At 39.5% G+C, this 15,441-nt stretch overlaps 1 protein-coding gene and 1 pseudogene across 1 annotated transcript; both read right to left on the minus strand.

The window, feature by feature from the left end:
* Positions 1-1,625: 1,625 nt before the first annotated feature.
* LOC122659074 (myb-related protein 308-like) lies at positions 1,626-3,132 on the minus strand. Its single transcript, XM_043854251.1, has 3 exons — positions 2,888-3,132; positions 2,657-2,786; positions 1,626-2,551 (listed from the first exon to the last, which is right to left on the minus strand). Exons 1-3 carry the CDS (start codon positions 3,018-3,020, stop codon positions 1,873-1,875), a joined length of 942 nt encoding a protein of 313 aa, XP_043710186.1. The 5' UTR covers positions 3,021-3,132; the 3' UTR covers positions 1,626-1,872.
* Positions 3,133-9,129: 5,997 nt separating this feature from the next.
* On the minus strand, positions 9,130-9,418 carry LOC122655677 (annotated as a pseudogene).
* Between the last annotated feature and the right edge of the window lie 6,023 nt (positions 9,419-15,441).

Raw genomic sequence — 15,441 nt, forward strand, 5'->3', positions numbered from 1 at the left:
TAGTTGACATGTGATACACAAGGTTTCAAAACTGACGGGTTCAGAAACCAGTGAGAGACATATGGTCCTGACATACATGTCATAAGCAGAACCGGTCCGGGGAGGGAATGGTTAACAACCACATCCCAAGGAAACTCGTTATAGACACAACTTACATAATGAAACACATGCACGAGCATACCATAAAAAAGGAATACATCAACAATAAACAAAAAGAAGACATCATTTTTTATGCCACATGCCAGACACGACCCTGGGAGCCAAGGAAAGTCACAGTATGCACGCGGTCCAATGAAGTTCTTGATGGTTGTTGCATCAATTCTAGGACGCATATTTCGAGTAGCTTCACCATCGTCGGCGACGGTGACTGCCCAATTGGAAGGGGGTGGGGCTTCGATTCCAGCCAAATCCAAGGCACCACTAACGCCGGAACCTGGAAACGCTACACAGCCACATGCAAAAAAAGAAAAGGAAAAACAGAGCCAGGCGGATGCATAGGGGTGGAAAGGGTGAGCTGGGGACTGAGGTTGGAACAGGAAATTAGAGCAGGAGTTTGGAGGGGAGTGAGAGAGGAGGTCTTCGGGTTAGGGCGAACAGGGGGGTGCGGTGAGGGTGAACAGGGGGGAGAGGGTGAGCCATGGGGTATGGTGAGAGTGAGGGTAAACAGGGGGGAGAAGATGAGCCGTGGGGTATGGTGAGTGTGAGGGTGAGCAAGGGGTGAGGGTGAGCGATGGTGTGGAGGATGGAGGCGTCGGTGAGGGCGATGGCTAGAGGGATGGGAGCAGTGAGGGTGGTGGCGTGGAGGATGGGAACAGTGAGGGCGATGGCGTGGTGGATGGGGGCAGTGAGCAGGGGGTGTCAGTGAGGGCGATGGAGGTGGCGGTGAGGGGGGTGGGGGTGAGAGAGGTGGTGGTGAGGGTGATGTGGAGGATCGGCGGCGGCTTCGACAGCGTCGTCGACGACACTCAGGGTCATGGTTGGTGAACTGATACTGAACCTCACAAGGAGGAGACACACCACTGGGATGGAGAGCTTACACGCCCAAAGGCAGAGAGATAACACGCCAACAGGAGCGGAGGGGATGCATGCAGGGACAGGAGAGGTTGCAGAGCTCATTTGAGCGTAGCGATTAAGGCTTACTACCAATTGTTATTTTCATGCCTCCATCTAGTTGTCTTATCCTCTCCTGACTTGATCATATGTGGCATACGACTAGGCTAGTATAAATCATTTTCTTCTGGTTAGAGTAGTAGGGGATCGCTTTCAAAGTTTCTGTCGTGATTACCTTCAGCCAAACAAAACCATAAATTTTTTATGAACATCGTTGCTGGATCATTATCAGTGCTCCGTAATTGCAAAGGTAATTTCCTTTCTATCTCAACCTTCCAAACGAAAGAAAAAACCTAAACCAGAAGTCCTTGGATTTTAAATTGGCAATCGATTCTCATTCATGTGTGCAAATTTAAGTTAATATCTAGAGCTTCCTAGAGGAGGTTCTTCTCTACTATTTCCATCACCAGTAGAGAGATCTCTTCTAACTGGAGAAGCTGCACAAAAAGGAAAGGGACAAACCCATTTGAAAATGGGAATCTCAATTAATACTACTTGAGACACAAAGTGGAAGGCAAATTTGAAATCATCACTTGTTGGGCTTGCTTGACCCATTTATTTCCTCACCCTTCTGTTTCCAAACTCCATCAAACATTGCGTGCTTGCTTTCATTACATTCTCCACATTTCATATCTCTTCCAACCACACACATATGGTAAACAAACCCTTTAAATCACCACTCATTTATAGTCCACTATGAAAATGAATATGAGAGAGAGAGTGAGAATTGATAAATAAAAACACACTAGCTACCTCATAACCTTAAAATGGAGAGGGGTAGGAAGATAGCATAGCTGCAGCATTTGAAGAAGCTTGTGCAATTCCTTCCCCACACATCTGTGGCTCAATGGGTTGATCCCAAATTAGAAAGCTTGGGCATGAGTGAGACTCAATCCATTCACTCAAGTCCTGTCTCTGTAAGCAATCCAAGCCCAACTCTCCATCTTCTTCCATACCACATGCTTGAACCTCCATAGGAACCATGGCTTCCACATTCTCCAAAGTTGGTAAATAACTTGAGTACATGTTAGGAGCTGTAAATGTTGAAGGAGGTGGAGGTGGAGGAAGATGAGGAGGAAGAGTAGCAAATGTTTCATGGAATAGCTCTGGTTGTGCTGTATTATTGCTACTACTAGTACTACTAGAGAACCCATCCATCAAATTAATGTCAAACATGAAAAGTGGGCATTGAGAAGAAAATAGGGTTTCTTGAATTGGTGCCTGCTTTGTCATTAGTTCTTGATTCACCAAGTTGAGTTGATTTGATGAATCGTAACCCGATTGCTGCGTTAGACCTGCATTAATCGGTGCTGCAAATGTTGTCATGCCTGCTACTGGGTTTGTTGATGGCTTCCTTATTTTCTTCTTAATCCATGAATTCCAGTAGTTCTTTATTTCATTGTCTGTTCTCCCTGGCAAGTGACTTGCAATGTGAGCCCACCTACAAAACCCCAAATACAGATTATATAACTTGTAATGGTCATCAAGTATATATCACAAACTAATTACAAGCAAGAAGGAAGTAAATTAAGGTGCCAGCTTAAACCTGTTTCCTACAACACCATGAAGGCTTATAATAAGCTTCTCTTCCTCTGGGCTAAACCTGCCTCTCCTGATGTCTGGCCTCAAATAGTTGATCCATCTCAACCGACAGCTTTTACCACATCTTTGAAGCCCTACACCACAAAACCATATCTGTTAATATTCTATGACACACACACACACACACACACACAAGAAAGAGAGAGAGAAAGAGAGAGAGAGAGAGAGAGAGGACCTGCTTTCTCAGGGACTTCACTCCAACAACCATAGCCATGGATGGTTATATACCGAACCAGCTTTTCATCTTCTTCAGGAGACCAGAGACCCCTCTTAACCTTCTGCTGGTTACAGCAAGAATGGTGACCCATATCTTGTTTTGCCCTCTTCTTGCCTTTTCTTTGTAGTGGTTTGTATAGGATAGAGCATTAGAGCTTCTGCTGCTGCAACTGAGGTTAAGATGAGAAGGGGGAAGAACTGAAGAAGACCCTAACCCTTCTTTCTAGCTCTCTTTAAAAAAAAGTAGTGTTATGAAGGAGAATCCGACAATCACACCGGATGGGGACCACCCATGAAGGTGGGACCCAAACTTACATCTAACCATGAAAAGACTTGGCATCGACTTGTCTGATCTATATATAGTATTCTCTCTACGTACACTTAGTATTATGTAACCAACATCGAAGAGCCAATCATTCATTGAAGCTTCATCAACAAAATCTTACTTCGCTGTTGAAACTGAACCCAATCAAGGTTCACTCTTCACACGCATACTTGTAGGCGTAATAATAGGGGAATCTTATGGTCAACATATCAAGTCTCTCTCTCTTTCTCTTATATAATTGATATCTATTGCTTAATGAACAAGAGAAAGGAAGGAAAGAAAATTGGATAAAACCAGATAGAACTACCCCAAGAGTCAGCTATTTAGATTTCTTGTTGACCCACAAGATCGACGATGTGAGACCTATCAAGAAAGGATGAAAACAAAAAAGGTGGACCATGCATGCTCTTCTCAGGTGTGCCATAACAAAAGTTGTACAACTATATTATGTTCCATTGTTAGTATTGGTGCAATGATACAAGTATCCCTGAAAGAGATCAACAGGTTGTGGATGCACTTTTCCTGTGTTTAATATCTGCAGGCATTGTTTTAAAAGAGAACTCACTCGGTTTAGAAAAACTTAACCTAAAACAGTGCAGAAAAGAATGTAAATCATAAACAAACTATCACACAATGCACACAAGGATTTACGTGGTTTGATAAAATTATCTATGTCCACGGTGAGATGAGATTAGTTTTACTATCAATGCAGAATAGGTTTACAACCGTTTGTCCTCACAATTCTTTTTTTTTTTTTTTTTGTGGCTAGAAGGTCATTTGTATTGAGAAAAAAAAAGGGAGGGAAATGATACAAGAAAAACTGGACAAAGTCAAACACAACTACAATGAAGCAAGCTAAACCACTCCCACCTACGGCATTGCCATCAACAGGAGAGGGAAGCAGCTAACAAATAAAAATAAATAAGAGGAGACCCGAAATCTCGGTCTACATTGCGCATCAATCAATAGATCATCTTGAACTAGCGAGGGCAAGGCAACCATAGTAGACGTATCAAGTAATCTGGCTGCTGATTTTGCGAGAAAATCTGACACAGGATTCGCTTCTCTAAAACAGTGTGAGATCTTCCATTCAATAGAGAGAAGATAGGCTTGAAGAGCAGACCACCCTTGCCAAGCAAACCAAGGAACTTTACCACGAGAGACCATTATCAAAACAACTACTGAATCACATTCAATCTACAGTTCCCTAATACCAAGATTCCTTGCATATTCTACACCATAAACGAGGGCCCTACACTCTGTCTCAAAGTTCGTTTTCATGCCCAAAAATTTCCTGTATGAGAACACTATTGAGCTCTATCATCACAAATAGTACCTCATGCTCCCGACCTGCCAGGGTTCCCTAAAGAACAACCATCCACATTAAGCTTACACCAATTTTAGTGAGGGCAGGTCTAATAAATTTCCTCACACCTCTCTCAAATTGATTATAGAAAAAGAACTAGGGCTACAAATTTATAGCAAAACCCTAAACAAGAATTTAACCAAAATACCCCTATAACCCTAAAAAATGCTACAACCTCTTAGATGGGAATCAACACATGCAAGCAACGGAATACAAGCCATCAATATCGTCAAACCTCCAACAGTAAGAGTTATATTTCTGTTAATTTCTCACATTCATGGAAGCCATTAATATTAACTTCAGTAGCTGGCTAGCTTTGCTGAAGATGAAGGTTGCTTTTGTTGATGAGTGATGACTTAGTTGGGGAATATAGAAATAGAGTATTTCTTATTGATATCTCTGCAAATAGTACTATTGCAAGGTTTTATATACGTACAGAGATATAAACAATACAGAGAAAGAAGTAATGGATGGATGGAAGAGGTGAAAATGAGGGCGTCTGTTGACTGATACAAATCAATCACCATTGATGTGAAGATGAAGGGTGACTTTTGCTTGGATGCATCGCAAGCTAACAATGGAAGTAATTAAAAAAATAAAAATCATTCTGAAAGGTTCAGACTCTTCTTGGGGGAGTTTGAAAAGAAGAAATGATGATACTTAGCTTTACGGAGGAGCAATGGAATTTGATTTGGGCCTACCATTTTAGGCTTCAAATTTTAATGTTGAAAGAATAAGAGTGTTTCCTTTTAAGCATGGTTGGTTGGGTTATTTAGTCATAGATGTAATGTCTCCACCATACACCCTGTCCTTAAATGTGGCCCTCATTATTCACATTCTCTTCCTAATTCTTCTCTTGTGTTCTTCTCTATTTAAAACTTTAACTTCCCCATGTATGTCTCCTCCCATTCAAATCTTCTACGGCGTAGCTGCTCGTAGCGATCTGTGCGGCGCAGACCGAGCCGCATGCGCAATGATCTTTGCGGGCACGGCTCAGTCTGCACAGCTCAGGTCACTACAAGCAGCACGCCATAGAGGATCTGGATCCCCAGCTCTCTCCCTCTTTGTCTCTCTATCTCTCTCTTGATAGTAAAACTGTATTAAGCCCAAGTCTCATCCCAATTCCTGCTGTCCCTACTTAACTTGCCTAACAAAGGGGGAAGTTAATGACGTCATTACCTAATAACTTGAAGGGTTTTTATATTTACTAATATCGTGAACCCAGAACAAACACAAGCATGAAGTTCTATGAACTCTCAATGCAATGACTCTTCCTTGGAATCAAAGGACATTTCAGACCTTCCACAATAAAGGTAGAAAGTTAATGATGTCATTCACCATCATCATAGGAATACATTTAAGCGTCAAATCAGCAGGGGAATTTCTTTACCTTAGGGGAAAGAAATTTTATTTTATTTTTTTTAATTTCAAAAAACACTTGATACGCAGAGCAAAAAGATAAGGGTGTGTACATTATGACCTTCCCCAAAACTCGCAATGATGAGAGCCTCATGCATTGGATCAATTTGGATCCTCTATTGCTGAGCTGTCCGATAGGACTGTGTTGCGTGCAATATTCACCTTACCCCTTGCCCAAACGCCTTAGCCGAGTGGGGGTAAGGCGATCATTGCACGCAGCACCGTGTTTGGGAAGCACAATTCTACTGGGCAACTCGTCAATAGAGGATTTGGATCTTGCATTGGATATTTATGTGTTTTTTTTATTTTTAAATTAATGGAAAAAATTTTCATACACGATCGTGTAAACCGTGTATGTGAGAGGGTGGGAGTTTCAAGGCATTAATTAATGGGTAGAGATTTATGACTTTTCCAACTCTTTGTGAGAGGCCCTCTTATATACACGGTTTACACAACCGTGTATGAAAACTTTCCCCTTAATTTATTTATCATGTATAACTTTTAAGGAAGAATCAAGTTCCTCTCCACATGGATAGCCACTCCACTCCATCTCACACGGTCCATGGGGTGTGAGGATCAACCACACCCCATGGTGTGAGATGGGATGGACTGATGGAGTGGTTATCCGCAGGGAGAGAAGCTTGATTCCTCTTAAAAAGTTAGACATATCCCCATGGACCGTGTGAGATGGGGTGGAGTGGTTACCCACAGGGATGGATCCCGACTCATTTATGAGGGTAATATAGAGTTTTTGTGCCATAGTGAATTCACACTAGTAAAAGCTGTGTGGTATTGTGCCTAATGGGGCTGTAAGGTTGGATGTGTGCTCGTAATCCTCGTATAGCATGACATTAATGACAAGATGATCCAAGAAAGAGAATACATCATGGTTTCATAAAATCATATCAGAATTAGAAGATTTCTGAATCCCTTTCCCAAAAAACACATTTTTGAATCGGCCATGAATGTATTCATCTCTTCATTTTTTTTTAATAAGTAAAAGGGGACAAGACTCGTATTATCTCGAGCTTGTCCCATAGTGGGAGGGATATGATCGATGTTTTTTATCATTTTAGATTGACATTTATGCCCATCTAGTTGGCCTCCATGCAGGTCGTGCATGAAAATTTTTCCCTATGTAAAATAATAAAAATCAATGAAACTTATCCCTCGTATCTAAAGTTTTTTAAATACGAAAGCTCTAAAAATTCCAAATCTGTAGAGATCTTTACTTCTTCAAAATTGAACTCATTGGAGATTCTAGGTTTTCAACCTTGGAATATATAATTAAAATGTAATATGCAGAAAAAACAGAAAATTACTATTCCAAGTTCTTCATGTTGATATCATGAGCTATGAAAGTGAATGGATTTTTTTTTTTTTTGTTATGAAAATAGAAAAAGTTACAAAGTAAAATTTACAACGGTTGAATGTCCTCGCTACTGACCCTATACATGTGAAAAGTAGTTGGAATTAACATGATGGAAGTTGTCAACAGTGAGAGGGATTATGGAGCACGAGTTAGAAGCAGTATAAAGTAAGCTATTAAGCTTTTAGATGATTTGATGCTCTTATTTAAAAAAAAAATCCACTCTAAAGATATTAAATCATGCTGAAAAAAACAACAAACCAACATCGTGGGTCCCACCATTTTAAACCGTGGGACCCATTGCTTTAGCGGGGTTGTGAGTTGTGTGACACGACTATATATTAACATGACCACAGCATTAGAATTAATCTCTCACCTAATATGGTCCTTTAGTTAATAATGGTGGCAACCCTTAACAATTTGCCCTGCATTAATCAGGGCCTTTAAGACTTGACAGCCAGTATCACTTTTTTCCAATATCGGTGTCGAATTGAGAGATCGGATCGTGTCCTTGTACAAGTACCATCCAATGCCCTCCAATTCCATTCACATGGAATTCACTCCTCCTGTGGGATTCTGCAATTGATTCTATGTGAGTGACCTTGGAGGGTCTTGGACGGTACTTGTACAAGGACATGATCCGTGCTCTTGAACTGACAGTTTCGGCCAATTAAATGAAATCTATACCTACCTGATTGATATCGTTAACAAAGTATGAGCGTTTTTTTTGTTGAAAAAATTATGTTTTGATACTGTCAATACGTATCAATATCGACCAATACTAGTGCCAATACCGTAAATTAAATCCTCGCAACTGTGAGACGCTATCACAAGCGTTGGAGGAGAGAGGGGTTGCCATTTTTGGTGCAAGGTGAAGGCAAAGAAGACTTAAACAGTGGTCTCTTGGGTCATAGCAACAACTTGTAATCAAGGAACCAAAGCCAACAATGGTTGGTGGCTTCTTGGTATCTTTGCTCTCTCTCTCTCTTATTTTGAGTGCCAAGCAGGTCGGATCCACATCCTCTACTTCCAAAAGTGGCGCTTCCATCCTACTTCCGTGCGCTACAAGGGTGTCAGCTGGACTGACAGCAATCTAACGGTCAATATTGCAGGATTTCAAATTAAAGTTAAAACCACATGGGATTTGTTTGAACCCACTTTAAACCTAAACCCAAAACCAAACCCACCCGACCGGTTCAAAATTTTCAAACCAACCCTTTTCACTCACTCTCACACTCATCTAGATTCCGCTCGGATCAGGCTCTTCTTCTTCTCCGTCGAGCTATGAAGGTGAATACCCTAATCGACTTATCCATCTAAATCCCCAAAAACAAAATCCCCATTCCGTGTTTTGAATCCCTGGTTCAAATGGCAAGTATAACGGAGATGAATCTAGATTGAGTGATTGAGGAAGGATTCTGAAATCTGGACTCAATTCGTCGGTAGAAAATTCGGATAATGGGAAAAGGGAAAAAAAAAAAAAAAAAAAAAAGATAAAGCCATCCATATTTGAGCACATCAAGGTTAAACTTTCATGGTGATGAATCTTGCTTTTTTTATTTTTTTGGTTAAAAAAGAAAGAAAGCTTCTCTGAATAAAAACTAAAAGGGAGTGATCTTCCGAAGTTTGTATTCTTCAAAGCAAATAACAAAATTTCTGTAAAAAAAAGTAACAATTCCGTCTCTAAATTCATCCAACCCTACACCTTGATGGCATACTTCCTCATTGAGAAGTCAAGCATTTTCTAATGGCTCTGGTTTTCTTCGGACGAAGATCAAGCAGCAGGAACTTCTTCTCTTGTAGGCTTCCCTTAGAACTGCTTTTTGCTTCTGCGAGTCAAGACCTGCACAATTGAGAACCTAACCACCTTGATCTTGGAAAGTTTGTTAGGTGCACCACTAGTGACCTTCACAAGTCGGAGCAGAGCGAGTTCTACTTTCAGATATTTCAATTGGTTCAATAGATCTGTTTTTGACTTTCCTTCGAGCTTGTGAACCTTAATCCTCACCATGGTTGCGGCTCTCCCTTGCTACTCCCCCTCTCACTCTTGCCTTCAATCGTTCGAAACCCTAAATGGAGGCGATGAATCTTGCTTTCCCCAGCCATGATTTCGATCGTTCAACGGTTCTTTTACAGATAATAAAGGATTATTTGGGTTAAATTGTAGCTATCATTTTAAAGAATGCCCAAATCTTCAAATTTCATTGGTTAGGAGTTGTCTCTGTCAACTATTGCAACTTTTTTTTTCTCCTGAAGATGTTGAGAACACGAAGAAGATTGGGGTAGAAATCCGAAGAGGGAGAGAAGTCTCAGTGGTAAAGTTTGAAGTTGAAATTCTGATTCACCATGGATTCTTTCATTCATAAGTCTGGATGTTAAACACACTTTATATTTCTCAGATTCTCATATAGGTTCACACCCACAGAGAGATTTAAAGATCTTCAAAAGCCCACAATCTGGATGATAAGAGTTTTAAAAGTGATGCTTGTATGTTCTTTCATCCGTTGCAGGAAGAGAGCGATGGAAGTTTTTGGGGATTTAGATGGATAAGCTCGATTTAGGCATTCACCTTCAGAGCTCGACGGAGAAGAAGAGCTGAATCAATGAGTGTGAGAGTAGTGAAATGGGTTGGTTTGAAATTTTTGAACCGGTCGGGTGGGTTTGGTTTTGGGTTTAGGTTTAAGGTGGGTTCAAACAAATCCCATGTGGTTTTAACTTTAATTTGAAATCCTGCAATATTGACCGCTAGATTGTTGTCAGTCCAGCTGGCGCCCTTATAGCGCACGAAAGTAGGATGGAAGCGCCACTTTTGGAAGTAGAGGATGTGGATCCCAAAAGCAGGTCCCATTTGGATTGAAAATTAAAACGCGGATAAAGGAGGGTTGGATTGATATGGGCATCAAATGAGTGGCAGGCACACTTAATATAGCAGTTGTAAGAGGGTCATCCCTTGTGATACTAAGACTGTGTTTGGTATGAATTCATTAAATATATTCTAAGTTGATAATGCATTCCAAGAAATCATACCAAACGCAGCCTTAATTTTAAAAGATTTACTATCCGATTTCAACGCTTTCGAAATATAATTGTTTAATTCATTCTCTTTAATCATGATGTGGAGTTGAGATCTTCAAAGGACGGGGTGCATGGGACCCATAAAATATTGAGATTGAGAAAATGAGATGACAAATATACATGAAATAAATAGTGGGTCTCGATATATATAAGATCATGGATGGAATACTCTAATTGTGTTTGGCATGATTTCTTAGAGTGCATCATCAACCAAGAATGCATTACAAACACAACCTAGTTTCTAAGAAATTGATACCATGAACCCACAATAGCATGAAGTTCCATGAATTCCCAATACAATAACTCTTCTTGGAATCAAAGGACGGGAAAAAAAATCCTCTCCAATTCCCTAGAAGTGTAGTGGTGCACTTCGGACTAAAAGCTTGACACTCGGTAGGCACGGCATCCAACGGTGCTGAGTTCAAAAAGAAAGAAAAAAAACAAAAAACTGACTCAATCGACCTCGAATCACTGGATATCGCATCTGTCAAATGTCAACCTCTCAAGTCTCAACCCTGAACTGTACCGCACTTGGCGATCAAGGAATTGGAGACAACTCAATCCTTTTTGTTAGAAGTTAGAACGTAACTCATTCTCATTCAATGAGATAGAGACAATACCATGAAGATGAGATGATGATGACTACACTCATGAAGATGCAATTAAATGCTCTATGACCTCAGGATTTACCATAATTTTGATTCTCTTGCATCAATTTCTTCCTCAAATTGTTAGTCGATATTTTAGTTTTTAAAATTAAGGGTGTCAAAATGAAATCGAAATCGAATACCAAAATTGGAACCGATCATTTACGATCGAACCGAATCGGACCGCAAAAAAATGGTGCAATTCTGATTTCACATGTTCTCTATCCAGTTCGTTTCGATTCAGAACTGGATAACCGTTGGTTAACCGCCAATTTTGAACCGAATAGAACCGGATAGAATCCAAGAGTCCATAACTAATGTATAATACCCGTGGAGGGTTTGCTTGTTCAGTATAGGTATCAACTTACTATTTCTTCATTAATCTTTTATTACACTTAAGAAATTAACAAGAAAAATTTACATTCACTTTGCATAGCAGGGAGGTGCTGGAATCTCTGGAGCAGAAAATTCTAATGGGTGGAGACGGGAACATCTAAGCTCATCTTTGTTGCGTTGGAACTCTTAGAAGAAGCTAAAGAATGCAAATTAAAGTGACATGGATGCATCTTTGTAGAATGTCTATGGTTAATTATGGACTGTTGGATTGAGATTGGAGATTAGAGATTGGAGCTTGGAAGCATAACATTACAAAATATTAGATTATTCAGTCATTTTTCCTTGGGGATAATTTTGATGATTAGAACTTCTTTTGTTTGCTTGATTTTGGTGGTGTTGGAAACCTTATGGAATCATCTTTTGAACAAGATCAAGATCTTTTATTTAATGCTTGGTGTTAATTTTTTATAGGGTTCTATGTTGATTGCTTATATTCTGATTTGTTGATGAAATGGGTTAATTGAATTAAAGGATACAAAGGTGGAAGGTTGAGTATTAATTATAAGGTTTTGTTAGTGATATTTTGATTTGTTAATTATATTCTAATTTGTTTATGAAATATATAATTTCTCCCACATAACAAGGAAATGGATGATAGAATTAAAAGGTACAAAGTTGAAACCAGATGTGAACTGGTATGACAGACCGCATGTAAACCGGTTGTTAGTCGTATAATAAAAACCGAATAGAGATCGTAAAAATCGCACCGCATATAAAACGATTTTGATTTTGGGTGATTTTTATCTGATGCGGTTTTGATTTCTACCTTGCAAAATGTATACCGAATCGAAACTGCACCGTATAATCAAAACCGTACATCGAACCAAAACCGCACCGTATAATCAAAACTGCACCGTTTGACATCCTTATTTAAAATACATTATCACTCTTTCAAACATAGTTTTTAGAAGGGTCATTATGATTGTTAATAACAGCAATACAAATTGCTAATTAGGATTAAGATTTTTTAAGGAAATAACAGAAAATCGGAATTACCCTTAATTGGTTCCTGCTTTCGGGAGCCGCACGTAATCCCCTAACCAAGGCCAAAGTTTTTGTCAACGGTGATTTGATGTAGTGATTTGAAAACTTGAACAATGAGTCTCAATAACTCCTACACCTCTATTACTAAAGGTATACTCTCTCCATTAAAGCAAAGGGTCAGATTCTATTATGGTTTGAAGGTATCAGGCGATACATATCGATTTTGCAAGTGATCGATCACGATACTATGGAGATATTGTGCCAATACTGTATTGGTGATATGTTACGAATAAGGAATAAAATGGTTAAAATTCCATTTTTAAAAGAGAATCACGAGCAAATTGTTTGATACGATCGATCTGTGTCCATACCAATCCAAATCCATATCGGTTTTTAGGTTGACCGATATGATATTGGATCAGAGGCAAATTTGCTTGGCTGCTAGCAAACTTTTTTCCCTTGCCCCTCCTATATGATGCTCTTTCCTATTACCATATTGGTGTCATCCACTAGCTTATCACACATGGGCAATGTGCCTATCCCTTTCCCCGTTGATTAGATTAAATTTCCCTTCACCCATGATGAAGAGAGAGCATCTTAATCCACGGGATCTAACCTTCTGGTTAGATCAAGAAAAGATATTTCACATTTGTAAATAAGGAACATGATTATTGATGACATTCACACCAAGACTCTAATCATGCATCAATCTTTTCTATGGGTGGCAAAAAATTTTCTCCTAATAGATTTAAAGCAAAAGATTCCCACGATACCTAATTACCTAAATGACAATTCCTAACCTGCCCTCTTACATAATCAGCTGTAGACCTATATTAACACACTCTCCTCTAGGGGTGTCAATTTAGGATCAAAACTAGAATCGGACCGTAACCAGTCCATTAGGAACCAAAACCAATCCACCCAATAGTTTATTGGTCCAGTTTCAAATCTACTAATTAGGAACCAGTGGAACTGATAGAGTCAAAATAAATTCACATCTTAACCTTAATTCTTAAGACTCAAGTTCATGAGACCCAATGTCAAACCCTTTTATTTTTTTAATTTTTCAATTTTGGCTGGTACCACTTGTCTCATATACGATTTTACCAAAGATTTGACGGTAAATTTTTAAGGTCCATTTGGTAACTTAAGAACATACCTTAAAATAATCCTAACTTATGAGGGTGGTGGTGTGGCTATTTGTTAATTAATTCAATACAAATAAAATAAAGCATATCTCATGTGATTGAAATTAGTGTTTTATAATAATATTATTAAATATATGTAGCATGTGTTAGGGAATTTTTATTTTTTAATTTTGATTGGACTGCTTGGAACAGTTTAGGAATCGGAACCTGTCCACCCATTAGTTAATGGTCCTGGAGCTCAAGTTTGAAATCGATTAACTTATTGGTCCGGTTCTGGTCCTAACCCCTTAGGACTAGAACTATTAATGAATCAAACCAATTGACACCCCTACTCTCCTCATACTAAACATGGACCTACCACTGGATGAATCCATCTCTCTCCTCTTATTGGTGGGATTTTTAACTTTAGCATCATAAAAAACCTCTATGTTAGATTTAATTGTTCTTTATGTTGAGTCATGACAGGGTATTCGATTAAGGATTGAGTTTTTCTTAAGCCACAAGGGCTTCAGATGCGTAAAGAAAGATATTTTGGAACACATGCTAAAATCTTATAAGATTTGTAAACCCTAAAATGGTATGATGAACCTTCATCGAATGGGGAAAGAGAATTATTTTCTTTATTTACGCTGCGTTTAGTATGCATTCTTGGTCGATTTTACATTCTCAAATAATAAAAATAATTGTTTTTATCATCTGAGAATGTGAAATCAACCTAGAATACATACTGTTTGAGTTTAAAGAAGTTGAAGAGAAGAGATCAGAGAAGAGAAGAACACAATAACGTTTTTAATGTGGTTCGGTTTCACTGGAAACCTACGTCCACAGGTCTTGTATTTTTCCACACTTTTAGCCTTCATCTCTCCTCTCTATATATAGATTATTAGAGATAGGTTTGATGAGGTTACAATGGTTAATCTCATGAGATGGATAAGTACAGCAGGTCTTATAGTTAGGATGAACTTGGTCATGATCCTTGAGCTTGGAGGAGTTTGATTTAAACTCAACAACTGCAGTAGCCTTGTACGTTGAAGTAGGGATAACATCTGTGATGCTCTTATCCTTTGATCGGTTGAGCTCTTCAGGATTAGGTGATAATCCTTTGTGCGTGGTGGTGCTCTTATCCGTTAAGCCGTGGGACTCTTCTGGAGTAGTTGATAAGGAGAAGAGATTATCCTTATCTCTAACACGCCCCCGCAAGTTCAAGGGTGGTAGAACCTTGAGCTTGGAACTGAGATAGCTGAATCGCTGCCTTGATAGTGCCTTGGTCAAAATATCTGCGATCTGGTCCTTGGTGGAGATGAACCGGACATCAAGATCTCCCTTCGCAACTTTATCTCTGACAAAATGGAAGTCAATTTCTACATGTTTGGTACGGGCATGGAACACTGGGTTTGCCGTCAGGTAGGTGGCGCCTACATTATCACACCATAGGACGGGTGCATGGCTCATGTAAAGGCCTAGTTCACTCATTAAAGATTGCAACCAAGTGAGTTCTGCTGCGGCATTTGCTACAGCCCTGTATTCGGATTCAGTGCTGGAGCGTGCAATTGTAGCCTGTTTTCTTGAACTCCAAGATATTAGGTTGGTGCCATGATAGATGGCATAGCCACCGGTTGATTTCCTGTCATCAGGGCATCCAGCCCAGTCAGCATCAGAGTAGGCATATAGTTGCAGAGTCTGTTGAGGCTGAAGATACAATCCATGATCAATGGTAGATTTAAGATAGCGCAGTATCCGTATAACAGCCGCCCAATGATCAGTAGTAGGCCGTTGCATAAATT

This window comes from Telopea speciosissima, chromosome 1 (assembly GCF_018873765.1).
Source record: "Telopea speciosissima isolate NSW1024214 ecotype Mountain lineage chromosome 1, Tspe_v1, whole genome shotgun sequence".
Taxonomy (NCBI): domain Eukaryota; kingdom Viridiplantae; phylum Streptophyta; class Magnoliopsida; order Proteales; family Proteaceae; genus Telopea; species Telopea speciosissima.